The sequence below is a fragment of the Leptosomus discolor genome, chromosome 4 (genome assembly GCF_034619465.1).
Source record: "Leptosomus discolor isolate bLepDis1 chromosome 4, bLepDis1.hap2, whole genome shotgun sequence".
Taxonomy (NCBI): Eukaryota; Metazoa; Chordata; class Aves; order Leptosomiformes; family Leptosomidae; genus Leptosomus; species Leptosomus discolor.
The window spans coordinates 75027763-75053649 of record NC_141394.1 but is presented as its reverse complement, the minus strand read 5'-3'; the positions used below and the strand labels follow the sequence as shown (position 1 = coordinate 75053649).

The 25887-nt window shown below is 44.1% G+C and overlaps 1 protein-coding gene across 6 annotated transcripts in view; it reads left to right on the top strand.

Moving 5' to 3' along the window:
- TACC3 (transforming acidic coiled-coil containing protein 3) overlaps nt 1–23549 on the top strand; it is a 34460-nt gene extending 10911 nt beyond the window's left edge. For 2 of the 6 annotated variants that reach the window (XM_086464919.1, XM_086464913.1), the window contains exons 10-17: nt 468–544; nt 631–674; nt 1680–1840; nt 3200–3306; nt 3508–3628; nt 4915–4995; nt 8202–8308; nt 22564–23549. In XM_086464919.1, coding sequence (XP_086321045.1) covers nt 468–544; nt 631–674; nt 1680–1840; nt 3200–3306; nt 3508–3628; nt 4915–4980 — 576 coding nt within the window. In that variant the 3' untranslated portion in view covers nt 4981–4995; nt 8202–8308; nt 22564–23549. Of the gene's footprint in view, nt 1–467; nt 545–630; nt 675–1679; nt 1841–3199; nt 3307–3507; nt 3629–4914; nt 5084–8201; nt 8346–22563 lie in introns of those variants that run through there. The other 4 variants (XM_086464916.1, XM_086464915.1, XM_086464918.1 and 1 more) reach the window with 4 other exon arrangements.
- The last annotated feature ends 2338 nt before the right edge of the window (nt 23550–25887 follow it).

Here is a 25887-nt window from a genome sequence, read left to right as displayed (position 1 = left end):
ACTTCAAACAGCAATTTGATCTTGACTAAAATTGACTTCTGGTTTTTGCACTTTCCTGTGTTAAGATTAGCAGATTTGTGTGGCTTTTTCATCTGCTTTGTAAATAAAAGGGAATTGTATGTCACTTGAGAGAACATAACTAGCCAAGGAACAACAATCTACATACATGAGTGAGAGTAGCCAAGAGGTGGGTGGAGTTGGCTCTTACCTTGCCATTTGAAGAGGTACTGGTAACATTGAGTGGGAATCATATATGCAGAATCTATTATCAACCTACATCTTATTTTACATCTTATTTTACTCAAATTTGTAATGAAATACTTAATTTTTATTCTGTTAAGCAGATAGAAGTTACTTTTCTCCCTATCAAGTTGTAAGTATACCTAAGCTGTCCTTCAGGCTTTCCCGAGTATCAAATCTTGTATCTCTTCCTGTGCAAGACATAACTTTTACTTTTCCCATCAAAGGTTCAGGAGAAACAGTTGGAGACACAGGAATGGAAAAAGAAGTATGATAAGCTTCATATGGAATACAAGGAAATGGGGTATGAATCGGTCCTGATTATTCTATCTACTTATTTACTCCAGCTGCTTTTTCTAACTTAATATTTTTTGTCACGCTTTTTTTCAGAAAAATAGTTGCTGAGTTTGAAGGTACAATAACACAAATGATGGGTAAGTCCCAAGTATTTACACTTTGAATGGCTTGGGGGTGGGTGGGGCATGCTTAGTCTAAGGTTACTAACTGAAGTTGGTACTGTCACTTACGGTGGTGTTAATATTTCAAGTTCCCAGGGTGAGTGTAAGGTTTCAGACAAGATAGCTGGAGTAACAATTTTAGGCATATTCATGATATCACTTAGTAGGTAGTGATGACTACCTGAATCAGGCATGAACACAACTAACTTTCTTATTCTCCAGTGGAGAGTGAGATGTTGGTTTATTAAAGTTGGAGATCCAGTTGTCTGCACCTTGTATTTAACTGTTTATTATCTGACCTCATTTAAGTAATAAGATGTCAATAGTTCTTGCTGGACAGATCTGGCCTTTACTTCAGTCCAGTTTGTGGCTTCAAAGCTAGGGAGACATTCAATGAAACCCTTGTTGTATAGGCTCCTAGTTCAAAGCTGAGTAGTCAAATCTGCCTTGCTTAAATTTAGTTCAAGGAGACTGAATATTATGTTGGCTCTTCTATGCTTCTTTAAGCCTATGGGAAACACAGCTCGGGTGCGCTTACCAAAAACTTGTCCTGAAAGTTTGCTATGCCAGTTTGGCTTGTTATCCCAGTCTTCTCCAGGTCTTGGAGCTATTGTGTATATTTAATGAAAACAAATATTTTTTGATTCCTTGTTCCTATCACAACAGTTGAGGCTCCTCTTATGGTAAACTTGGGTGTAGTGTTTTGACTACATTGCAGGAGAAACAATGCTTTGGGCAAGCACCTTATAATCGATCTTTAATGGCCTTGTGCTGATGTGGAGTAGTATGTAGCAAATAAAGAGACTATGACTGCTTCCTTAAAAGCAAAGAATGGTGTCCTTTCAGAGGAGACTACATTATGAAACCCTTTTTTGCTTAAGAGGAAGAACTGAAGGTGTGTGGGTTATCTGTCCATACAATGGAACTAGATTTATGCTAATGCAATAACTATGAGTGTAACTCTAACTGCACTTTCTTTAGAGGATGCTCAGAAGCAGAAGGAGTGTTCAAAGAAAGAAATGCAGAGGATTGTGGAAGAGAAGCAACAAGTTATTTCAGATCTGAACTCTATGGAGAAATCTTTCTCTGAACTTTTCAAACGATTTGAAAAACAAAAAGAAGTGCTAGAGGGTTACCGCAAGGTAGGGTGCTATAATGCAAATAATATCCTTCCAAGATGAATGAAAATTATTGGAGAGGAAATGATGAATTTCTAGAGCAGCCATCAATTAGCTAGTATAGGCACTACCTGTCAAACCAGGTGTTAAGTTGTTGTTTATTTAAATATTTGAAAAATTACTGGTTTGTTCTATTTAGTAGCTGGCTTAAAGTATGGTAATGATCTCCCTGTTAGAAGCCAGTTTTGTCAAGCAGAAGAATGAGCTGCTTCTTGCTGCATGCCATGTCACTTTTCTGTTAAGCATAGGGAGAGACTTTCATGTAGCAACTGCTGTGTAAGGGCAGCTTGCTTCCCCTACATCATGTTGAATGGATGCTGAAGAGGATTTGCTATTACAAGTCAAAAGTGATAATAGCTTATTGGGTGTTCTTTAGGTTAAAGAAAACCCAACTTGGTAAAGTCAGGACTTTATTCTGCAGCATCTTCAGAGACTGGAGGAATGAAGCTAACGAGGAGCATAAACTATGGGGTTTTATTGCATGAAATGCATAAAAATTGATTCAGTTGCTGTTTAAAGGATAACTGAAAAAAATAATCTGAAGGCACTTTTTTAATGTCACCTATTTACTCAAGCTTAGAATTAGCCTGTTACAAGTTTCATGGTAGTCTAAGTTTGATAAACAGGCATGATGTCTGTGTAATGACTTAAGTTTCTGCTTTACTAACATGTCAGGCTTCCTTCATCTTGTGTCCCTTCCATCTCACCACCTTAAATTCAGAAGCCCTTTCCTTAGCATAGAGTTAAAGCATCACTTGGAAACAGAGTTGCTAAATTCAAGAGCTGGATTTAGTAGGGAGTCTTAGCACTTGTTTCAAACAGTTCCAACTCACTATAATAGATAAGGTGTCATAATGTCTGTGCCTTTAGGGCAACTTTCTTGCTGTTAATGTTGGATTCATTTACATTAGGGTCCAAAGCCTGAATCTTTCTGTTGGTTGTCTGAAGCAATTGGTCTTCTAGCTATTCTTAGGACAATTACAAGCTAAGACAAAGCTGCTTTAAAAAACCCCAACAAAACACACACAAATGATTAGTGATCTTAGTTTCAGTGACCTTTCCCCTTTAGTAAAATTTACTGCTAAATAAACAGTATATTGGGAGGGAAAGGGGGTGGATAAATCTTAGTTTGCAAAGTTAAGGGAGTTGAAAGGGGGAGCTTTAGTCCCTGTGTAGGTCTGTGGGTCTTAACAGTTGTTCCTGTTATTCCAATGAGCAAATGCTGACACTTTAGTGTAGTCAAATAGCCTGTTTGTGAAGTGGAGAGACTCTTCCATGTACTAGCATGTAAAGAGCTAACTAAGCTTCTTGGTTTTGGGACAGAATGAAGATGCTCTGAAAAAATGTGCTGAAGAATACCTGGCTAGAATTAAAAAAGAGGAGCAGAGGTATCAAGCACTAAAGGCACATGCTGAAGAAAAGCTGCATCAGTAAGTACTGTGTCAAGAAGCCAAGTGCTGGGAGTGAAATACAACAGTTGCTGCAAAATCTGGTTCATTAATACCAACACTTGGCTTAAAACACTTTTAGTTTGGGGATTAATCCAAAGTACAAGTGTCTGGTGTGATTCTGTGAACAGTTTTGCTGTGCTGTCTGAAGGGAATGTAAACACCACCTTGCTTCCATTCCAGAGCAAATGAGGAAATTGCCCAGGTACGAAGCAAAGCTAAATCAGAGACTGCAGCACTACAAGCTAGTCTTCGCAAAGAACAAATGAGGATCCAGTCTTTAGAGAGGAGCCTTGAACAAAAGGTTAGTCAGAATGCCACGGGTGAGTCTCTTCAAGCTATTGCCTTAGACTGGGTCAAGAGCTACCTTGTACCAGTGCTGGAAATGGCTGTGCTAACTGTGCTGGCTTTGGCTGCTGTCCTAGCAGTCTTTGGGAAACAGACATTTGAAGCTTGAGGCACAAGTCTATTATGTAAAGACTTATCTGTCTATTTAAATTTTTTGGAGCAAAAGGTTTGTTCTTGTAGGGGGGTTGCAGAAGTGATCCATGCAGGCTACTGTGTCAGGAGGTTATCTGAACTGCTGAAGGAGATGGTGATCTAAAACTGAAACATGTCCTAGAGCAGAATCTGGGAATGAATCTTGAATAACAGTGTGGTTCGACTTGTTCATTAAACATGACTTGTAAACTATTAGCCCTAATAGAGACTTATTTCATATTGACTGAACTCTTTCAATATTGTTCAGGCCGTTCATCCTTGTGTTTGATATTATTTCATATGACATAGATAAAAGTCTTAGAATGTTTTGTAAAAGCACATGAGTTTGCTGTGTTAGAACCATTCAAAGGAAAAAGCTTTTTGAGGGTTAAAGGTCATACTGCTGGAAATGCATGCTGTTAGCTTTACTGCACCGTGGTTATAACTTTGCTAGAACTGGAGACTCAAAAATAGACAGCGCTGACATGTTCCTGTTAGGGAAAAGTCCCATGTTGGTGTTAGTCTTCAGGCTTATGGCTAAGGTTTGCATAGCTGAGGAAACAGTAGGCCTGTAACTGGAGAGATGAGACAAACCGTTTAACACAGAACTAGTTTTGTTCCCGTTATAAATGCAGTAACATTTTGTATTAAGAACTTGTGTTTAAATGGTTTGACCATATAAGGAATTATACAAACTGGAAATTATTGCCCTGTGTCAGTGAAAGTATCAAAGCATCATCCTACAGAGGTGTCTGTCTTGTGAAATTAAAATTTGAGCTGTCACTATCTCAAACTTCAGTATATCTAGCAAAAAGACTCTGAGTCTGAAAAGTCTTGGTTCCCTAGATCAATTGGTCTGCATGTATTATGGGAAAGTCTGTGGAAGAAGTAAAGGCAGCACAGTAGATTCTGGCTCACTTCCTGAGGCTCCTCAGGTGCCATGTGATGTTCTACACAGTAGACTGTCCTTTAGAGTACATTTTCATGAGTCACTAGCATATAAACGGACTTTCCACGTGTTGGCAAACATGACTTGTGAGTCAGCTCACTACATGGATGTAACATAGCTTAGGCATACCTGAAACTCACTCTTTTTTTTGTCTCCAACAGACTAAAGAAAATGATGAACTAACAAAAATCTGTGATGACTTGATCTTGAAGATGGAGAAAATTTGACAGCTTAACTATCTTGTAAATATGTCTAGTCTCTCTGACTTTTCCTGTCTTGTCTGTTTGCTCCTTTTATGTATGTTGGGAAAGAATAAAACTTTTGATTTGCGCTTGTCTTGCATATTATTGGCTGTATCTTTTGGAGGAAATGTTATTAAACTTAAGTTCAGTTGCCACTTCCAGTAGTTAACATCTTGCATAACACTTTCATGTGTTGCTCAAAGGAGGAACTTTTAAATCTTTTCACCTTCAGTCTTTTCCCTGTGTGGGAACACCAAAGTTCTGTACTCATGACCTGGCTTGGCTGGTGTGAGGGTTGGCAGGGGCCATGTCTATATTTTGCTCTTCCTGCTATCTCACTTAATGTTGCAGTCACAAGATTGTAATAAAACCTGATCTATCACAAATGCTATAAAGTATTTAGTGATGTAAAAAACCGTGGTGTGTTTTTTTTAAAGAGGAGCTGGAGTGATTCTGTTTCTGCAGACCAGCTAAGCAGAGTACTGAATAGCGGGACAGATTGCTTGCTTCTCTTATCTCCAGGATTTTTTTTTCATGTAATTAGTCTGATGCTATTGACTTTCCAGTCACCAGTCGAACTCCCTGGCACTTGCCTGTAATGGGAAGCCTTGAGAGACGCAGGCTGCAGGTCACAGGTTATGATGAAGTCAGCTTCAATTAGCGCAACAGCAGACATCTCAGATAAGCTGTTGCTACCCAACAGATGTTAACAGCATTGTCTCATTGCGAGCTACAGCTTTTTATTTCCAGTATTGCTGGGAGGTCGTTCCCTCACTTACCTGACTAGTAGCTGCATCTTCCTCTCAGAAGGGCTGTTGCTGCTGGGTGGGCTCTTAGCTCTACTGGGAGCCCTTCCCTTGTATGTAAGGGTAGTCTGCCAGGGCGGGTGGAAAAAAGTGGCAGTGCTTAGGAGATCTGGGGTCTACTGCTTGGTTGGGTAGCTGCTGATCAGTATAGTCATGTTTATCAGCAACTGTGCATAGTAGGAACACCCTGTAGAGCAGAGCAGGTACAGAGTTAATTAACACACTTCAGGTTTGTGGTATGTGATGTTTTCTTTGTGATTTCTGTGCTAACCTGAAACTCTCAATATGATATCAGTAGCAACAATATTGAATGCCTACTTGCTGGAGATTGCTCTGCTGTATGTTTTCCTTAACTTACTGCTTAGGAAAGGGCCAGATGGTAGCAGAGGGGAAAAAAATCATAAAACCATGTACAAAACCAAAGTTTACTCCCTGCCTTAGCCTTGAGTAATCCCTGCTATCTGAAGTTATGTCTTGGAATGTTGCTTTGAAGTAGACTTAACCATATAGATGAGAAATCTTGACTTGGTCTAACTTGTGAACTGCCTTACCTGTGTGTGTTTAATTATGGAAACTGATTTATATTGAAGTCCTCAGTGACTGTTGAGGTTATAGGCTGATATAGCCTCGGGTTAGATAAGGTTGAGCATGCAGCCTGCTCTTTCTCCTGGTGTTGGATCATCTCAGTGGTGTGATGAGCCAGACAAACTGGTCTAGGGGAAAGCATGTTGACGGGATGAAACTGCTGGTTTGCAGTGCATCAGTGTGCTGTGCAAGTTCCTTTTGTACATCTTGCAGAAAGAGAGGGCTAGAAAAGGGCAGAGTGTTTCAGCAGCATCCCCGGCTAGATTAACAGAAAGCTGAACTTGGATTAGCTTTATAAGCTCACATCATTAGGAATAAGCCTGCAATGCGAAGTCTTTCCACAAGGTGTAGATGCTGCTCTTTGAAATATTTGCTGTAGTAGACTGGTCTGTGCTTGAGCACATCGCAGAGGTGGAGATTGTCCTTCTCTTTAGTCGCACTTAATGCAAAGAAGACAATTGTTCAGATAAATTCCTGTAAGAAAGCATAAAGATCTGCAAAGCGATCTATGCTGGCGGCCTGCGTGTAAACAGTGACAGTGCTATCCTGGAGCCTTTGCTACAGGTGCCAGAGTATTATACCACTGTGTGTGCCTTTAGGCAACTGCTGCGTAAGGGAGCACTGAGATCTTACAGAATCATTAGGTTAGAATAGGCCTCTGAGAGCATCAAGTCCAACTGTTGACTTAATACCATCATACCCCCAACCTTCCTTTATTCTTTCAGGGTAAAATGGCTTTCTGATATTCACTCTGGTTTTCTAGTATTTATGCAGAATATCCCTGGTCCAATAGCTTGCTGAGTGAAGGGGGGAGAGACTTTCAACCTATTTGTTCTGTTGCTTGAATATAGTAGCCTTACAGACATCGTAGTCCCTGATTTGCTGATGGAGGTGGATGCAGAAGTCCGTTGGAGACCAGTGTACCAGATACAGGTGCTGTGGTAGTGTTGGTGCTTGACAGTTCTCATTGGGTCTGTTGTTGCACATGTTATCAGGAATTGCACCTTGTGTGGCCAGTTATTGTCTGTTGATATTAGATAATGGAAATTACTTGCCCTTCAGTGTAACGTGGAATAACAGCACACTGCAATCCTGTAATCTGTGACCCCTGCCTGTGCAATCTGCTTGAGGATCTCCTGTTTGCTGATTGTGTCGGTACTTACAAGAACACTGACAGTGTGTGAAAACCAAAGCTGGAATAGCAATTGCTATAAATGCCTGGGCACTGAAATGTGTGAGTGAACGGGTTTTGAATGTGTCAGTCCCCAAGGCTTCACTTCAAGGTATTGCCTAGCTTTCAGCTTGAATAACTATATTTTGCTTGCCAAAGGTTGGGGGGCTCTGCATTTTTAAACTGCTCTGGAGGGCTGGCTTGTTTTTCTCTGCAGGTACAAGTGCTTCTAACACTCACACCATCAGTAAGAATTTAGTACTTTGTAATTCCTAGTTGAGAAGTATTGTTTAAATGTTCCTGTCCTTATTTTAAAGAGTCATTCTTGTTATGCTAATGCTGGACTGTCCCTTTCAGAAGAATTCACCTTTTCAGCATACAATATAGGTGTCCAGATGCACATTAATGAACTTGTGTGAGCTGTTGTATTGAAAATACACGTGTGTTTCAGTGAGATTGGTTAGTCTATGCTTACTGAGATAAAAATCAAGCTTCCTGGTCTGTTACCTTACTGTCATTTGCTTACTGAGCCTTATCTGATGTGAATTGGCCTCTCTGCAAGCAGATAATAGGAGGGAAAACTGATACTGCTTGGTGCCTCTGCTCACTTTGTTTTATTTATTATTTATATGAACAACTTCTAGGTGCTGTACAAATGGAGAATGTCTGTTCTTCCTCCAGACAGCCTGTTCCTGGTTCAAGTATATGGGAGGATGTATTTTATTTCAGAGCTGATCGGGGTGGATCAAAGGTACTGAACCTGCTTGCGTGATCTAACAGTATTGTGTGTTTATGTCGAAGTCTTTGACAGGTCTGTGCTTTTAACACCTTTTCATGGCATTTCTTGGGTTCTCCAGGAAGTCTTGAGGATACACATCTGCCCTTGGACTCTTCTTGACCGTACTACCACGCAGGCAATCTGTGCCATATACCGGCACTGATGTTGGTCAGTCTTTTTGTGATGGGACTTTTTCTTCTCTGAGGCTTCCAAAGCAAACATAACTGTGTAGCCTTGCCTGCGTGGTCCAAAGTCACCTTCTTTCCAGCCATTTTCAGTCCTGTTCCACCAAAACAAATTTTCATCAGAACATTCTGTCATGGTCCAAGCACAGACTTAAGTCTCTCACACAGTTAAAGACTTTAGTTCAGAAGCCATGGCTTAAACCCTGCTGGATTCAGGGAATGCCTCTGGGTTGATCCTAGAGTCAGTAGGTTGGATTCTGACCAACTTTCCAGTCTTTTTGCGCTGCTCTGACAGCACAGAGTAATTAAAGAAATGTCATAGTTTGACATGAGAGAATTTCAAGAGTCATCTTTGGATGGAACTGGGACCAGGCAAGGGCTGAATCAAACTCTGTGGCTTCAGCTGGACACCTAAACATGCAGCTTCACTTCTAAGGTTGCAATTTAGACCTCCAAAGCAGGTATAACTCATCTTTATGCCTTCCCTGTTGTAAAAATTGAAATTGCACAGAAGGAAACCAGGGAAATAATGGACCATCTCCTATTTTTCCTCAGGTTGGAGGATGGATTTATTACCTGAACCAGAAAACAGAGCATTTTAAAGCAGAAAAGGGAAATTAATACTATTTTTCCATTAGAAAACAAATTTATAAAGCATTTAACTTCAGCATGCTGTCTTTGGCTGTATGAGGAGCTCTCAGTCTTTTCAGAAGTCATTGGATCATGACATGAGTAATCCTTTTATGGTTTTGAAAGACCTGTGTCGTTTTGACTTTTTTTCAAATGGATTGGTCACAGCATCTACTTTTTTACAGATTTCTTTTCCTTTCCAGCATGCCTAATGCAGACAAACTAAACCCTCTGCAGGAGTGAAGGGGAAGGAAATTCCTTGTGAATTTTGTCCTATTTTTGATGATGTTGCCAGTAAAATTACTGCAGTTTACATCAGGCATTGGCTTTTTGGCATTCGCTGTCAGGTTTTTGCCAATGATGTCTTGAAAGTCTCTCTAGTAGTTTGCGGACTCAGAACCTGTGTCAGACCGTGATTTTTCTCTCTGTTGAGAGAGAGTTTCTCAGTGGTGAAGTCCTGCTGTCCTTGGGAAGGGTTATGGTGTAACTTCATCCATCTCCACTGAGTCTTTCCGGGCTCTTGGTGTGCGAGAGGGCAGTCCCTTGGCTAGTGTCACCTGTCAAAGCACTACAGGAGTCGATGAAGCTGAGGATCAGCTTGTCTGATTATGTTTGTATGATGGGTCTCGGTGGCCCAGAAGCACCTGTGACCGTTTAATGGGGCTAGCACTTGTGGGCTGCAGCGGAGCATCAAGTGTGCTCACATGTGTTGTTTGGCTTATTAGGCTTGAGGAAAGAGCCACTGGGGACACAAACACAGAATCATAGAATCACTCAGGTTGGAAAAGACCTTCAAGAACATCAAGTCCAACCACCAACCCTACTCTACAAAGTACATGTAGATCTTCCTCCCCGCATCTCTTTAAATCTATTTAGACTTGCAGTGCAAGACTTGGTAGTGGGGAAGATCTTCAAACCCTTCCAATAATCACTTCTATATTGCCTTAGTCCCAAACCTGGTGTCTAGTCCTTTTGTACAATGCCAGGGTCAGCTTCAGACTCTTCTGGGGTAATGGTACAGGATAACATGGAGCTATGTAATGAATCATTTAGACTTTTCTTTGTTTGCCAAGCTTGCTGAGCAATATTGCATACTGGAGCCCAGTTAACTGCTTTAGTTTTTGCTTTTTCATTTCTTTTAATGTCTTGAAAATAAGATTGCTTTACATTGATTTAACTTGAGCCTCGAAGAAATAGATTCCCTGCAGTGCCATGTCTTTATTTCTTTTTTTATTATTTTTTTCCAAAGCAGGAGCTTATATCGCTCTGTCCCAACAGAAGTAAACATTGTGCTTGTCAAATTCAACCAACCCCTTTCCTTTTGTAGAAGTTCTTCAAGCTGGTTCTCCATTACTTCCTCTGGGGAATGCACCAGCCAAAAAGAGAACAAAGCTAACAGAAAGGTGATGCTGTCTTTGGGGACCAAGCAACACATGTTGATCAGTGTGAATGGGCTGTGCATCCTGGAGTGCAGGAGGGTGCCAGTCAAGCCCAGGTGGTAAGGGAATCCAAAAGTTTTCCATTAATTTCTTATCTAGAATTTATCCCTAGATTAAGTGAGCAGGTACCATTAAGAAGAAAAACCTAAAAACCAGCAGTGGATGGTAGACTCAGGAATCAAACATTTTTCAGTCAGTTATGCAACGTTTTGTCATGCAGAAAGTTCCACCGCTTGTCTGTCTTCTGGCGTTTAAATCTCCATCCGCTGCCTTTCTTTCCATTAGCAAAGCCAACTGGCCTGTGTTTGGGAGGCAAGTGACACGTGTTATCCCAGCTTGCACCGAGGAGTTGTGTGGGAGCCTGACAGCTGATAATTTTATTTATAATCATGGCACCACGATTAGCCGTTCTGTTTGAAAGCATGGTTAGTATTACAAGGGAGAACTATGTTTGGGTTGGAAAAGAGGTAAATGCTGGTCTAAAAATAGGTCCTTAGCCTAGCTCCTAAACTGTGCTCAACAAAGCCGAGGAGACAGGGATGTGATGGCTGCTTTGTTTTCCCAATCACAGTATCATCTGCTGCCACCCTGATTTTATTGCTGCTATTCACTAATGGCCCCCAGAGCCCCGATGCAGAAAGTCGTTGGACACAATCTGTAATATCAATCAATAATATTGTTTATTGGATCTTGCAGTAAAGATGGGGTTTAGTCCGTTGCGGGGTATAATGGTCTAGGCGATGGGAGCTGAATTTGAGTGCTGGGATCTGAGTGCTGAGTAGTAGTGTGCTCTTGGAGAAACCACGTTGGTGCTCTGCCCCTCTCTTGCCACAGTGGTGGCTAGAGATTAACAGTGTCTGCTGCTTTTACACAATGCACTTGAAGGTTTTCAGTTCCAAAAGCTGAGTGTGTTACTAATATTTTCCATCTGATGGGCAGCCTGGAGCTAGCACTTCAAATTTTAGCTGCGCAGATCTCATGATAGGAAAGCCGTTGTTCTGATAGATGAACTAATTAACAATGAAGCATCACATCTGGTTGAAAAATCTCTGCTGCAGTTTCTATGGAGATTTCTGTAAATAAATAAAATCCTTTCCAAAACAGTGTTTTGATCAGCAGTTGTTTTCAAACAATGGAACTTATATCTGGGTCCCAAATCTGAAGTATCCAGCCAAGATCTGGTCCCAATGGAATCTGGGATATCAGGGCTGGAGGATTTGCTGTGGATTTAACTCTTTAATATAGTTGATGTACAAGAACTCCCCCTTCCAAATAGAAACTTGATTTAACATGATCTGGCACTTTTTGCATTACCTGCGACAAGCAGTGTAGGAGCTGTCTCTGTTCACGTGCAATGGTACTTCTGGACCAGACAGTGCCGTAAACATCACCCATTTACAATGAGAAAAATGTGCTGCTTCCAAACAAAAATGGAAACAGTCCCGTGTTTTCTGTAAAACGAGGGCTTGTAAGGAGTCTCTAAGTGATGGTCCCTGTTGGTATCCTGAGCAGTCAGTGCTGGGAGCGAGGCAGCAGCTCCTCATCGGTGTGCCTGAGGACTGGCCCTTGCAGAGCCTGCAGCAGCTGGTGCGTTATCACACACAGTTTGTTCTGGCACCAATGAATCCATTGGTCAAACTTGTGGCGTGTCAATGCGTAGAGTGACTCAACACAAGCACTGGATGGTTTTAACCTCTTTCTCGTGCCTGAGGTCCTTCCAGTGACAAGTATGCGAGGTGGAGCCTGGGGTCAGTTTTTCTGCTGGGGATCTGCAATTCACTCCCCAGAGCGCTGCTCTCATCTTTTACCATAAAGCCCATCTGAGGAGCCCTGGGAAAGCACTTGTTCTTTTGGCTTAGGTAATGGCAGAGTATAGAGGCCGAAGAGGGGTGCTGGTGGTGACACCAGCTGGTGATGTGGAATGGGGTGACTGAGAAATGTGTGTGACTGATCAATAGCTGGACCAAGTGTGAATGTACCATGAAATGTCCTTGGTATGGACTGAGAATATTATGTTTGTTCAGACTGCATGAAAAAAAAATAGGAACGATCTGTGTGTACTTGAGAGTGAACATTGGTTGTGTTTGGCTGGCCCTCGAAAGGGAGAGTTTCATCTAGAAGGTAACGAGTCTCCCCGTACCCTTTGGAGTCAGGGGTACCTAATCTTAATTTCCGGAATTAGGTCTAATCTGAGCACCCATGCTAACCTGAGCAGGAAAAGAACTGCAGTTGGAAATGTTGGCAGAATATTTGTCTTTTTCTGTTCACATAGTTATTATATATATAGGTATAGGTGTGTCTGTATGTATACACATTTCTGTATAGGTTGCACTCCTTGCTTTCTGATCAAAGCTTCCTAGGATATCAGCAGCAGATGATGTGTGCATATGTCTGCTGGGAAGCACAGCTAAGGTTTCTTTTTAATATCCATCTATTCATTTTTATCCCAGCACTAGTTGGGCAAGCTGCCACTTGTTGTGGCAAGTGTTATGCAGACCTGGAGCTGGTAGTCCCTGGTATCTTTGTTGGGGATCTGTGAGGATGAGGCTGGCTGCAGAGAATTACCTATTCCCCCTTGCACAAGAAGCTTAAGTCACTCAGAAATCTTCAAAGTCATATGTGAGAAATGGGCATGCAACTTCTATTGCTTTGCAATTAGAGTCAGAGTCCAACTGTCTTCTGAGTGCAGGTGCCCAAGCTTCTTGGCCCTACAGGCAATATCCCAAAATCTTCCCGTGCTGAAAGCCAGCAGCCTTGAGCCATGTGTCGTGGAGAAGAGGAGAGTGGTTCACAAGCAGGTGATGACAGATTCATCTCAGAGGTCTCATTACAAAACTGGAGTGGTCCTGTCATGCAGCCTGGTCTCAGCTACCAACTCCCTGCACTGCCGGGGACGTGGAGTGGCCCTTGCAGCCCCCCTGGGCTTACCAGCTCAGAGAAGTCCTGCTGCAGCTCAACAAGAGTCCTGATACGCTGACAAGAAAACACTTTGTATGGCTGCCAGGTGGTTTTCAGCTGATTTAAGTGGTTGGACAGGGAGCAAAGCAGCTTGATTGCTGTAGACAAGGAATTAGGCTACCTCTACTGCCTGTCCAGGTGTGAAGCTGCTGTGCACTTAATTACTTGCTTTGCTCACAGTGATATTCAGTTTCTCAGCATTGTAAGGAATACTATTTATGGGAACTTTATCCTCCTGGCACCCAACAAAGTAATTACTTCAGACTGCATCTTTCGGTTGGATTTTGCTGTGATTTGTGGCTGTGAAATTCAGGGGATGTTAAAAAAATGGATAAAAGGGATTTACATTTACATTCTTGCAAGTAAAACGAACTGCAGCTTGGATTTTAGTTTGATTAACAATGAGTAAAATTTAAAGGAAAGGGCTTTAACCCAGAGATTGCAGGAAAAATTAACTGGATGGGCCAGTTCGAGTTCCAGGTCTTCTGGTATGGCTCAGGTGGGGTTGTGGATCCGTGGGTTAGCAGTGAGCCTGTCTCGAGGTCCATACAAGCATGCTGAAAGGGATCTGAGCTGTGAATTCCTGAATTCTATCACACCCTGAGCTGTGATAGACCCCAGAGCTCATGGAAGGGCACTGGCAGCACGCTGTCTGTTGGACATAGGGCAGAATGAGCCAGCATGAGTTTTCAGCCTGTGATTTGCAAAAGGTTGGGGTAAGTACAGGCTGCAAATGGGTTTGGATTTTCCAGTTACTAGTTCGCGCCTGGTTTGGTGTGCTGGTGGAGGTCTGCAAATAAGAAAAGGTGAAACCAAGACTGTTTTATTCCCACTGCAAAACTTACAGGACTGGGTTAGCACCAGCAGAAACCAGCATCATCTCAATAATAATGGTAACTAGATCCAAGGCATGTTTCAGCATGACTCATGCATGGGAAGCTAGAAATATCCTGGTGCTATAAGGTCAGATCCTCAAAGGGGTTTAGTCATGTTATTCTCATGGATTTCGTTGGGAATGAGGCACCTACTCCTGATGAAGACCTGAGCCCTATTCCTCCTTTATATGCTGTGCTTTGCCTGTGGGAAGATGGCAGAGTTGAGATGAACCCCTACCACTGAGCTCCACTCCGCTGCAATTTCTGAAATACGTTTTAGTATAACTTATGATTCTAAAGGAATCTTTAAAAATATATGGATGAAGCAAGCTGGTGTCACTCCAGTGGAAGCAAACGTTTCCTCTGGCTGAGTTAACCTGCGTCCCAGATGTTTCCCCAGCACAAAATGCACTTCTCCAGTGTGGGATGCTGATGTCACAGCAAATTGCCTTTCCTTTTCATCTCCCTCATCACAGCTCTGCAGATGGATCAATAGACCACCTCCAACTCTCAGCTTGCTTTTTAGGCCAGGGGAGAGACAATCTCTCCTTTACAAAGAGAACTAAGGAGGTGACACAAGAAATCCTCCTGCACTAGAGCCACTGATGGGTCACTGCAGGAGTGGAGAATGAATTACAAGAAGGAATTGGTAGGTTTTAAGGACTGTGACTTTTAAAGACTGGCAAGCTAGAGCCATGTTAAAGGTCTGCAGAACACTCCCAGGACTTTTCACTCCTAATGGTCTTACCTAGCTGAGGGTCTGACACATGAGCCGTGAGCTCATGGGTTGAAGTCTCAATTCTTTCCCTTCATCCTATGCCAAGTCACATCCATCCTGACAAAAGCAACAAAGAGCCAGCACCTCCTTGCACAGAAATAAATGGAGTGAACAAACTCACCTTGCTAGGTGAGGCAACATCTTTATGAGCCACAGGAAGGCTCCATAGAGCCATGTGTGTTTTGGGACATGTCCCTTGCAGAGACATCACAGGTGCTGTGGTACCTTTTTCTCCAAGAGTGGAGGAAGCCAAATTCCAAAGCAGCAGTAAGGGTCCAAGGTGCTGTCGTCTCCAGCCTGCATCCTGATGTCCCTGTGGTGGCCCAAAGTGCATGGTGTATCCATGGGCAAAGGCAGTTTCTGGCAGGTGGCTCCCAGCTCAGGCAGGCTGACATGTCTGCTGTCCACAGGTAACAGACACAAGTCCTGAATGCAGCTGGACTTGCTGAGCTGGGTTGAACTTGATGATCTTAGAGGTCTTTCCCAGCCTAATGGTTCTATAAAGGTGGGGAAGGTGGTCTAGCAAGGTTGGCAGACATCTCAGCTCCTGCTTTCTGTTACAGGTGGGAATTCAGATATTTCCTGAGCCCAAGAAATTCTTGCAAATGACCTGAATTTTACTTAGACTTGGAATTCTTAAGCTTCTTAAATGAGTTTTAAGAGGCACTCTCAGACTAAAACTTGCTGATTGGGAGGGAGAAGGAAAACAGGGTTTTTATTTCCTCTCTAATCTCCTTTTTGCAGCCACTGTTGAGGAAATGAGAAGCTTTTTTTTTTTTTTTAGCCCTTTTTGGCTGTCAGACTTTTCTGCTGGGAAGAGAGGGTGAGGGTTTTTTCTTATGCTTATTATGACTCTGTGCACACCAGCGAGTGACTCTGCATAATAAATTGGAGGCAACCTGAAAAAAAGCCCGGATAATCTGCAGTTTCTTGGGAGTTCGAAAAACATATGCTCCAAAACCTGTTTGTCTGTATATTGACTCTTATTTCCAATTGCCAAGGAACTGCATGTACGCTTCTGCTTTTTCAAAAGCACATTGTGTGTGTTGACAGGAGGCACTTTGGCTCCAAAATACTGCCAAATAGCCTTGTCAAACAGGGAGAGATTTTCCTCTGCCTTTCCCTTCTCCTTCTCTTCTCCCTTTCTGCCTCTTTCCCTGCTTCTCCCTCTCCTTCTCCTGCTCTCCTGTCCTCTCTGCACCTCTCTCCCTCTAACGCAGGCTTTGGGTGAGAGGGTGCTCAGTGCAAAAGGATGAATTTCAGACTGTACATTCAGCAGTGCCGTTTGTTTTTCTGACTTCTTAACCGTTGAAGGATCCAGTGCAATAGCAGTGACCTTAACATGGTGACAAGGCTGTCAGTGTCACGCATGAGCAATGATTGCCTGCAGAATAGCATGAGAAGGTGGAAGCCCTGATGCAGAAACATCAAAGGTCAGGAGATCAATGCATATACCTGAAGGCAGATACTGTTGATGGGAGCATTAATCTTTAATTAATATAAAATTCTTAATTAATATTATTGAGCTTAAATAATTTAAATATAAAATTGATTTGAGTCGTGATTAGAAGCAACAAACGTTACTGAGAAAGGCAAGGAGCTAAAGTTGTTGTTATGCTCAGGAAATGTAGTACAAAAGGCAAAGGCAAATAGCCTTTTTCCCCTGGATTTTGTGCCTCTGGTTGTAACATTCTGGTTCAGGAATGTCTATTAATATTAAATAATTCACTTGGGTGACTTTTGTAGGTGGAAGCCAGAACTGATTTCAAAGGACTCCAAAGGAGGCCATTCATAAAGGAAACAAATAATTACACATTGTTTCTTATTTTATTATGTTTTTACCTTATTCGTGTCCAAGAAACTTTAAATAGGCTTTCTTTGTTTGTCCACACTGGAGCAATATAACCAGGAAATTTGGCAGCGTCCCAGATCCTGGCAGCAGCTGCCAATAAAACCTCGCTGAGCAAGTACAAAAAATAAAATCACACAGTATCATTTTTAACTTTGATTAAGTTGTGCTGAATTGCTCCAAGGGAGGTAACGGCAAGCTCCGAGGGGTTAGGACCAGCATGGGATGTGAAGGATGTTTATCTTGCAAGTGTTTGCTTTGTGCTGTATATGTAGTTCCCACTGCTGGGGAAACACTTTGTCAAAAGCCCACCATTGAAAGAGTTTGGGGAATAAACATTACAACAACAGGAATAAATAAAAACCTTTATGCCCTAATGTGCATAGCAAGCCACTGACAAATAAAAAAGCTGATATACTTTAAAATGCTCCTTGCCATCCAACTGTGGGGCTGCCTTAGATTTGCCAGCAAGTGGCTGAGCGATGCCAGGGCAGCTGATGTGCCATGAGGAGCAAATGGGCGAAGGGCACAGTCGCACTTTTGCTTTAGGGTGACCACAGTGATGCTACTGCTCCTCTGCGGTGTGATGCTGTCTAGTGTGGGATGCCAGGGAAACTGGCCAGGGGTTTGGGAGGTCTCCTAGAGCAGGCAAGTCTGAGAAGGGGAGGAGGCAGCCAGCTGAGTGATAGGAACCACCACCATCTGCTTGGGTGGTTATCTGTGGGTACCTGAGGAGCAGTGCCTGGGGCATCAGGCTATTTGTGTCAGCCAGGCTCATGTCTCATGTTTGGTGTGGTGGACTGTTAGCCTGGGTCCATGTTCATGAAGCCAACGGATTGGACCCATTCATGGGGATGTTCACCATCCTTGCCTGAGGCCCTGGGGGGTGCTGGCTGTGCACAGAGCTGTCCTTATGCCTCTTTCCCACTCTGGTCCTTGGTTGCTCTGCACTGTTGCAGTAGTTCAGGGTTGGTCTCTTGTTTAGGACATCCTTTGCTGGTTCCTGACTGTCTCAGTGACACCTCTTTGGGAATTATCTCTGAGTAGTTCAGAGAGCAGTCAGCCTTCAGATGCTTTACATTTACATTTTCTTTAGGGTGCAGGCCCTCAGGTCCCAGGACGCCGGGGACAACAGGTCAGCCTGTCCGGCTCTGCTCCCTTCCATGAGGGAGGCAGCACAGCTTCAGAACCGTGGTTCAGGATTACCTCTCCCTTTACTTATCCTTGTCATGGAGTAAAAACATCTTTCCATGGAGCAGAGAGGACTGGAGGGGAAAATTCTCTAATCCCATCTAGTTCCACACAGCCTTGAGACCTGCTCGGATACCTGCTACTACACTGGAGATCCCCAAAGCTTCAGTCACCAAACCTGCTTTTTTCTTGCCCAACTTCTGGCAAGGAAGGACTAGCTGGGGTTGCAAAATAAGCCTTTTCTCCCTGTGCTGTTGTCCAGAATTTAAGTACTTTTTTATTTTCTACATCACTGAACTGCCCTATGATACACAATTTCCCCATTCATCTCTCCATCCTCCCTCCCAGCCTCCCTTCGCTTGAAGCTGTGTACTTGCTCAGCTTAAGAGGTTGCCAGTTGCGTCCTCTCCCTGGACTTTTCTGCTGGCTTTGCTGTTCGGAGGTTTAGCTCTGCTGCCCTCAGTAATTCCTCCTGAAAATCTTGGGTCCTGTGAAGAGGTCTCTCTCAAGCCAGGAAACGTTTGTGCTTCCCAGTTCTTGTGCAGATGCCAAAGTTCTCAGCTGTGGAGCATAAGTCTCTGCTCTGTCCTCCATTCCTTGGTTTCAAGTGAAAAAAATCCCAACAAAACAAACCCAAAACAATTGTATTTTTCTCTAGAAATCCATCACTCCCATGAGTCATGCCACTGGTTTGCTTCCTTTCCACATGGTTTGCCTGCTAGCACAGTACTCCAGAGCATCGCTGGCCTGTCCTCCGTCATCATGTCTCACAGACACACAGGCTGATGTAACTTACGTGGTTTACAGTTGAGATTTTTCTTTTTAAACCCAAAGTAAGTAAAAACTGCATGTGTCCCGGGCACAGTAAGACCACTCCATGTGGAGCTGCAGATCAGTCCTTGCACTAGGAGCTTCCCTGAGGATGGTGAACTCCCTGGTGACAGCAAGGGGGTGATCCCATCCCCAAACGTGGATATTTTGTACTGGTGAGAAGAATTGGGGTGCCAGCAAGGTCCACAGCAACCTGTTCCAGCTGACCTGGCTTGAGCAGGGGTTGGATGACAGGATCTCCAGAAGTCCTTCCCCACCACAGCTGTGCTGTGACTCTGTGATAAGCAGAGCTTAAGAAGGGTTGCTGACGTGCCAGTGGGTTAAGACTAAGCCTTGCCCAAACTTCAGGGGTCCATCTGTGAGGATATGGGGTCCCACTGCAGCATGGAGACCGAGGATCAGTGAGAAAGGTGCTGCTTGTGGGAGAGCTCACCTACATCAGCTCGTCATTCATATAAATCTGTGTTACTGCAAATAGGGAATGGCCATACTTACGCCTCTGTTTCTGGGCAGACTCCACTCTGATTTTACCTTAATTTTATTTCTTAGGCTACCTAAAATGACCTGACCCTGGTTTGTGGTCTTTCCTAGCTGTGGAGGTGGAAAGCTCGTTTCTTTTCCCTCTGCCTATTCCCGTTTCCTTGACATTTCGTCCCTTGGCCTCTCTTTTCTCTTTTTGGGCTAAACCAGAACTAATTCTGTTTTAGTGATTTAACTTTTCAGTTAAGTCTCTTCTAACTAACGGCACTTTCTGAAACCACCAGCACATTCTTCCAGTCAGTGACTGCTCCCGGCAGTGCTAAGGCCTGATGTTTATAGTCAGTACCAAGGAATGGGATGCAGAGAGGCCCTGGCTTATACTTGTTCTTATAGTGACCAAGGTCACTGCTAACTCTTGTGTTCCGTGTTGGGGTGCCGGGAGTGAAAAGGGTCACAAGCACAAAAAAGGTCACACCTGCAGGGAGGGGTGAACCGGACAGGTGACCCAAACCTGACCAACAGAGTGTTCCATCCCGTACACGTCATATTCAGAATAAAGCTGAGGGATCACGAGGGTCTCGCTCTCTTCTTCAATGGCCGACATCTGAGGAGGACTCTGTCTGTTCTTCTGTCCTTGATCCTGATCCGTGCATCCCTGAATCCAGTGCCTGAGTCCAGCTCCTGCATCCCGTCCCTGTCTGCTGCTGAGTCCAGCCTGGGACTGCCCCAGTGCCAGCCCTGCAGTGTGGTGGTGACGTATCGTCATCAGGGTGGGGGGCGTTGGGTTGGGTATTGGTGTTGTATCTATTTGTATATTGTATATATTTCCTTATTTCCTTATTCTTCTTATTATTTTTTCTTTTATGTTACTGTTTCATTAAAGCTGTTTTAGTTTTCTTTTCCAAACTGTAAAGTCTCTCTCCCTTGTTCTCTCTCCTTTTTCCTTTTGGGAGGGGAGAGGGGTTAGTAGAGAGCATCTGTCATTCGTTAGTGGCCAGCCCAGCCTCAACCCGTGACACTACCTAACTTAAAATGTAGGTCTATAAAATTTTGTCACCATTGCTGTATCCTGCTACAGTCTCTGTACCCATTTTGTCCTTATTCTCTGTATTAGGAGCAATATTTTTACTCTGTTTGTGCAGCATTTGGTCTCATCACGTTCAGGACAGATGAGAAGGAAGCTCTGTGTGGTCACACTGTGTTCCTCAGGTTTGGGGTGGTTTATCACCCACGGGAGGCATGGCACAGAGTGAGGTGGCCAGATCCAATCCAGCCCCATGGCTGAGCGGGTCAGTCTCTAGGGATCTGCAATGATGCAGTCAGCCTGTGACTGTAGCCAATACCGTTGAAGGACTCAGAGCCATGAAAAAATGTTGCCAAATCACTATAAGAAAAATTAGTTGTCAAAGTACTGGTTGTAGCTACAGCACAAGGCATGGACACGCTGGATTCCTGCTCCTTTCTCTGAGCTCTTCCTTTGGGAAACCTGGGCTCCTCTCATCACTCTTGGGCAGACAGCTGCTGTTTGCAGGATCTGACCATCCATTTGCTACCCAAGGCTGCTGTGGCAGTCAATCGGTGACACCTTTTTACTTTTCCAGTAAGTCCCAGTTCAGTCAGATCATCTTTCCTGGTTATATCCAAAACCCACCACTGGCAAGGCTGGAAGGGGTCTGTTTCAGGGTAAGACCCCTCCTCACAGACCCTTTGCAGCAGGGTCACTTCTCCAGCTTCTCCCCCTCGCTTATCTACAACGTTCTAACGGCAGTCAGGAAGCTGTTGCCACACTGGTGGCCTCTGACTTCGGTCTGCCTGTGCTGCAGCAAGGGTACAGCTTTTAAGCCTTCGCATGGGGTGCCCCCAGCTGCACACTGAGCAGCTCTCCTCCTCCTTTCTTCTCTGCCACTCACTGGGTTTTGGTCCCAGACTTCGGATCTGTCATGCTGATGTGTGGCGTTGGTCCTCTTCCCTGCCAGGTCAACATCAACACACGTAGTCAGGCAACCCACAGGACCAGGCTCCATGAAGGTGTGTTTCTGTGGCATTTATGGCATTTCCTAAGCCACCAAAAAGCACAGAGACAGATCTTCACGTGTTGTAGCTAATGGGATTTCTCTGAAGATGCAGAGGTGTCTCTGTTGCCATAAGCGCATGCTGTGAATGCAGCTGGCAGATCTTGGCAAGGAGATTTGTTATGTATCTGGGTGCCCAGAGAACGAGAGGACACACCCAGGAGAAAGCAGGGAGCACCCAATGTCCACACATCTTGAGTGAGAGCCACCAGCAAGGTGATCAGTGGGATACCCCGTGATGTCTCCTGTCCATCGATCCTGTGCAGGAGGGCAGAGTAACTGGGGCTAGTAGGTTATGGCTCAGCAGACTCCCATTATTGCTGTGCTTGAGCAGCAGCTTCTTTTAAACCTTCATCTAAGGCTTCTTTAGACAAATTGGGGCACAAATGTCTGGCCAGCCTGATGTCTCTGTGGACAACCTGGCTGGAGATCTGCCAGCCAAAAGGTGGAGGAGGCACCTGTTACGAAACCTGATGTAAAAAATTTATAACAAGGCTTTGAATGCAAAATTCTTCTCCTGTGAGAGCACCGAGGAGAGACATTTGCTCTCATTGGTTTTCTTTATGAAAATCCACAGGTTTTCTTTGGCTGCTTTTGTAGCACGTTTGAAAACAGAAGAAACCATTTCTGAAGGAGCAGCCAATGTTGGGCAATGAGCCCGTCAACTCCCAATGCGTTTCCATTGACTTTCACCTATTCTTGTCATATTTCTTTTGGCCTGTCCCATAATTTAGGCACTTGCTTCTATACCTCTTTGGTAAAGGGGTAAATGGAACTAAAATTCCATCGTGCTTTGCTGTGTAGACTCGAGTCTAGCTAAATTTTTTAGAATCTTTAGCTCTGCTGACTTTTTTTCCGTGCTGCATAGCGCCATTGGTTAAAAGCTCTGCTTTTGCTGTCAGTGGGAGCCTGTTTGTATTTATCATGTTTTCTCTTGCAGAAACGCCACGATCATGAGAAAAGCTTCACCAGCAAAGGTTTGTGTGACTGGTGTTTTGGTACTTCTGCTTTCAGGAGCGGTGGATAGGATGTATATATTTTCAAATAGCATCGTTTGTGTGCCCCCTCCAGTGTATCTGCAGTAAAATGATAGCAGTGTGGAAATCTCAGAGAGAAGCCCTGATTTTCGTCACAGAGATCACCATCAAAGGCAACAGGCATACAAGCAGTTAGAAAATAAGCTAACTTTCATTTAAAGAGGTATAATATTCTGCAGTACAGTACATTACCCTTGGGTGTTTATGTTGATAAACACTATAAACAGCACCTGGTCAGGTCTGTGGCTTTGAGGAATCCGAAACTGCCAATCCATGAATATTTAAAACTGCACCCTGTGGAAAAAGTGCCTTCCTTGCCTGCGTGCCTTTCCCACCACTGCAACCAGGATGCACCCAGCATCCGCTGCCCATGCGTAGGTCCCTCTCTCAGCCTCTCCCCAAAGGGAGTGCTGGGCACACTAGTGGAGGTTTTATTTCAGCAGATTGGCGATTTCTTTAAACCTGTATCGTGGCTCAGGAAATTTCCAAATGTACCTAAAAACTCCCAATCTAAAGAAACAATTAATTTGGGATTCTTAACTGTGGGATTTTTGAGCCTTTCTGCCCCACGGTGATGTCTTGAAGATTTTGCTGTTCATCACGAGCTGAGTGTCTCACTTGTGTGCTTGACTGCAGGGGTTGCAGCTCGGGGAGCAGAGCCCCATGTCAAAGTGCATGTTAAACCGGTGAGAGCTGGAATCAGTGTGTGGCTGTGAGCTGAACATAAATCTGCAAGACTGAAAACCTGGCGTGTTAACTCACCTTGCCACTCTCTTTTGTAACAGTGACTGACAAAACTTGAAAGGATGTTTATACTGGAGCCAGCTCCCATTATGTGAATTGAACTTCTCCTCCCCCTTCCCCCTGAATTTGGCATCAAAACGCTTCAGCAGAATAAATATAACAGCTGTATAAAACCTACTGTTTGCTTTTGACCCACTTATTTGCTACTTTACAGCATGCTTGCCCGTCGCCACTTGCTTGGGAGCTCAGCCCATGCTTTCCTGGTGGAGTGCTCGGGGTATGTCCATGTAGCGAACAGGTCCCCAGCTGCTGGGGGAAGCGGTGGGCTGAGTGCAGTTCTCCAGCCATGCCTGTGACAGGGAGAGCTCTTGAAGCCATGGCTGGAGGTGAGGTTGTTCTTCTTAGTATTTTTTAGCAGCTGAATTTTTCCTTTGGTGAGATGTTAGGAATCAGATTCTTTTCAGCCCATGTAGAAGCTGAAGCGTGGAGAAACATGCCAATCTGCAGGTGAAGTCAAGTGAACGCACACCTTCCCACAGCCGTGTAGGGACTGCTGGACCTGGAGCTTACTGCTAAAGACCCCTCCTGGTGCTAAAAACCTCTGTGGGCTTGTGTCCTCACTCAGAATTTGACACATTCTGCCTCCTTTGACATCTTTCTTAGAGGGTCCTTCCACACTCACAGAGGATGAAGAGGGGGTTTAGTCTTGTTGGATGTAGCCTTTTAAAAGTGAGGTACATGCTTGACATGAGATAGTTTTCTTGCCCCTTGCCTGGTCACTGGGGAGGGAAAGGCGTTTCCAGAGGGGTACTCATTCAGCTCAGCATCCTTGTTTAGGATGGGATGAATCAGAAACCCAGAAGGGCTGAGGGAAACTCAAAGCTGGTTTTTGCAATCCCATTCTCCGAGGCAGGGCTATCTCCTGTAATCATCTGAAACATCCCTGCAAATAGTTCTTGGAAGAGGTTAGGCTGGTGGGGGTAAATCCGGAGCCAGCCCAGCACTCCTCTTGCCCTCTAGCCTTTGCCTTCTCATGTCCCCATGGGGCGGTGCCACACGTACCTGCACCAGTATCACTGAGGACCACTATCCCGGGGTCCCTGGGGATTCTCCAGTCATACCTGGATGTTTCAGCCAGCCATAAGGTTTCTGCCAAAGAAACAAAGCCGGTCTCTGCCTATACCCGCATATCACAAAACTGAAGAGGATGTTTTCCTATGCATGCATATCTAAGGTATCAGAAAATATTTATTTTCTGCCATCAGCGAGTGCTGTAACTTCCCACCCTAACTCTCTACAGAGGAGAAGGCCTGCAGAGATGCGACTTAGCTGATTCAAGTGCACAAGCCTGTTCATGCCCCAGTGTTATTACAGATCCCCTTTAAAGAAGAAGATTAGCACTCTGTTTAACAGCTTTTTATATGACAACACACCATAAATTACATTCTGTATAGAAGGAAGTATGTGCACGCCTGGACCTAGTCTCTGAGCCTTTCTAATAGGAGTAGAGCAGTATCACAAAATAAGATGCTAAATGGGCTCTGGGCTTTGCCGCAATTAAATCATCTTCAGATTTGTGCTGTGACCCAAGAAAGAAGCCCCCGGAGCTTTCTACTCTCTCCTGAACAGAGCCCCAGAAAGAAATGAGAATAGGCTATAACGGGGAAACTTGCCAAACTGCTTACTTTCCAGGCAAATGTTTTGGGGTAGATGAAGGTATGAAGCATCTGGGACAAATACAGAAAGCCATGAAGAAAAGATGACATGTGGATTGGGGAAGGAGGGATTTGGAGCAGCCTTTTGCTAGTGGTATTCTGGAGAAATCAGCAGGAGTAGCTTTGGATGCTGCTCTTGTGCCAGCAAGACCAGTGTCTTGCCTTGGGGCTGCGACCTCAGGCAGCCAAAGGCTGAAGAGGATCTGAATGAGGTGCTTTTGGGACCTACAGAGGATTTAATGGAAAGACAGCAGAAAAAGAGGAAACCGTGTGATTAATTAAAATGATTTCCTAAGGGCCTTCACATCTTCTCCAACACTGGAAATATCTCAAGCTCAAGAAATACTCAGTCAATGCCAATTCTGGTATTATGCATTGACAGATGAGACTTGAGTGGCTTGGCTGGTTTCCAGTGGGGTACACCCTCACTCTTTGGAGAATGGCAACCGTAACCAGTAAAAGGAGGGAAAGAGCTACTTGCAGGAGGATGACCTGACAAGAGAAGGCAGACTGGACACTTAGACGACACTAAATAGCCAAAGCCTGGGGATAATTCATACAAAGTAGTGAACTGAGCAAGGGCTGCCGCTATGACTTGTGGAACTCATTGCTGCAAGACAGCACAAGGGCTGGAAGCTCAGCGTGGAGAAGCAAATGAGCAGACCTTGGAAGGAGATGGGGAAGATCCAGAACCTGTTTTTTTACCTCTCCTCTTGCCCTCCAAAGAGTCCTGTAAGAGATATTAACCTTCATAACTGTGGCTGTAGA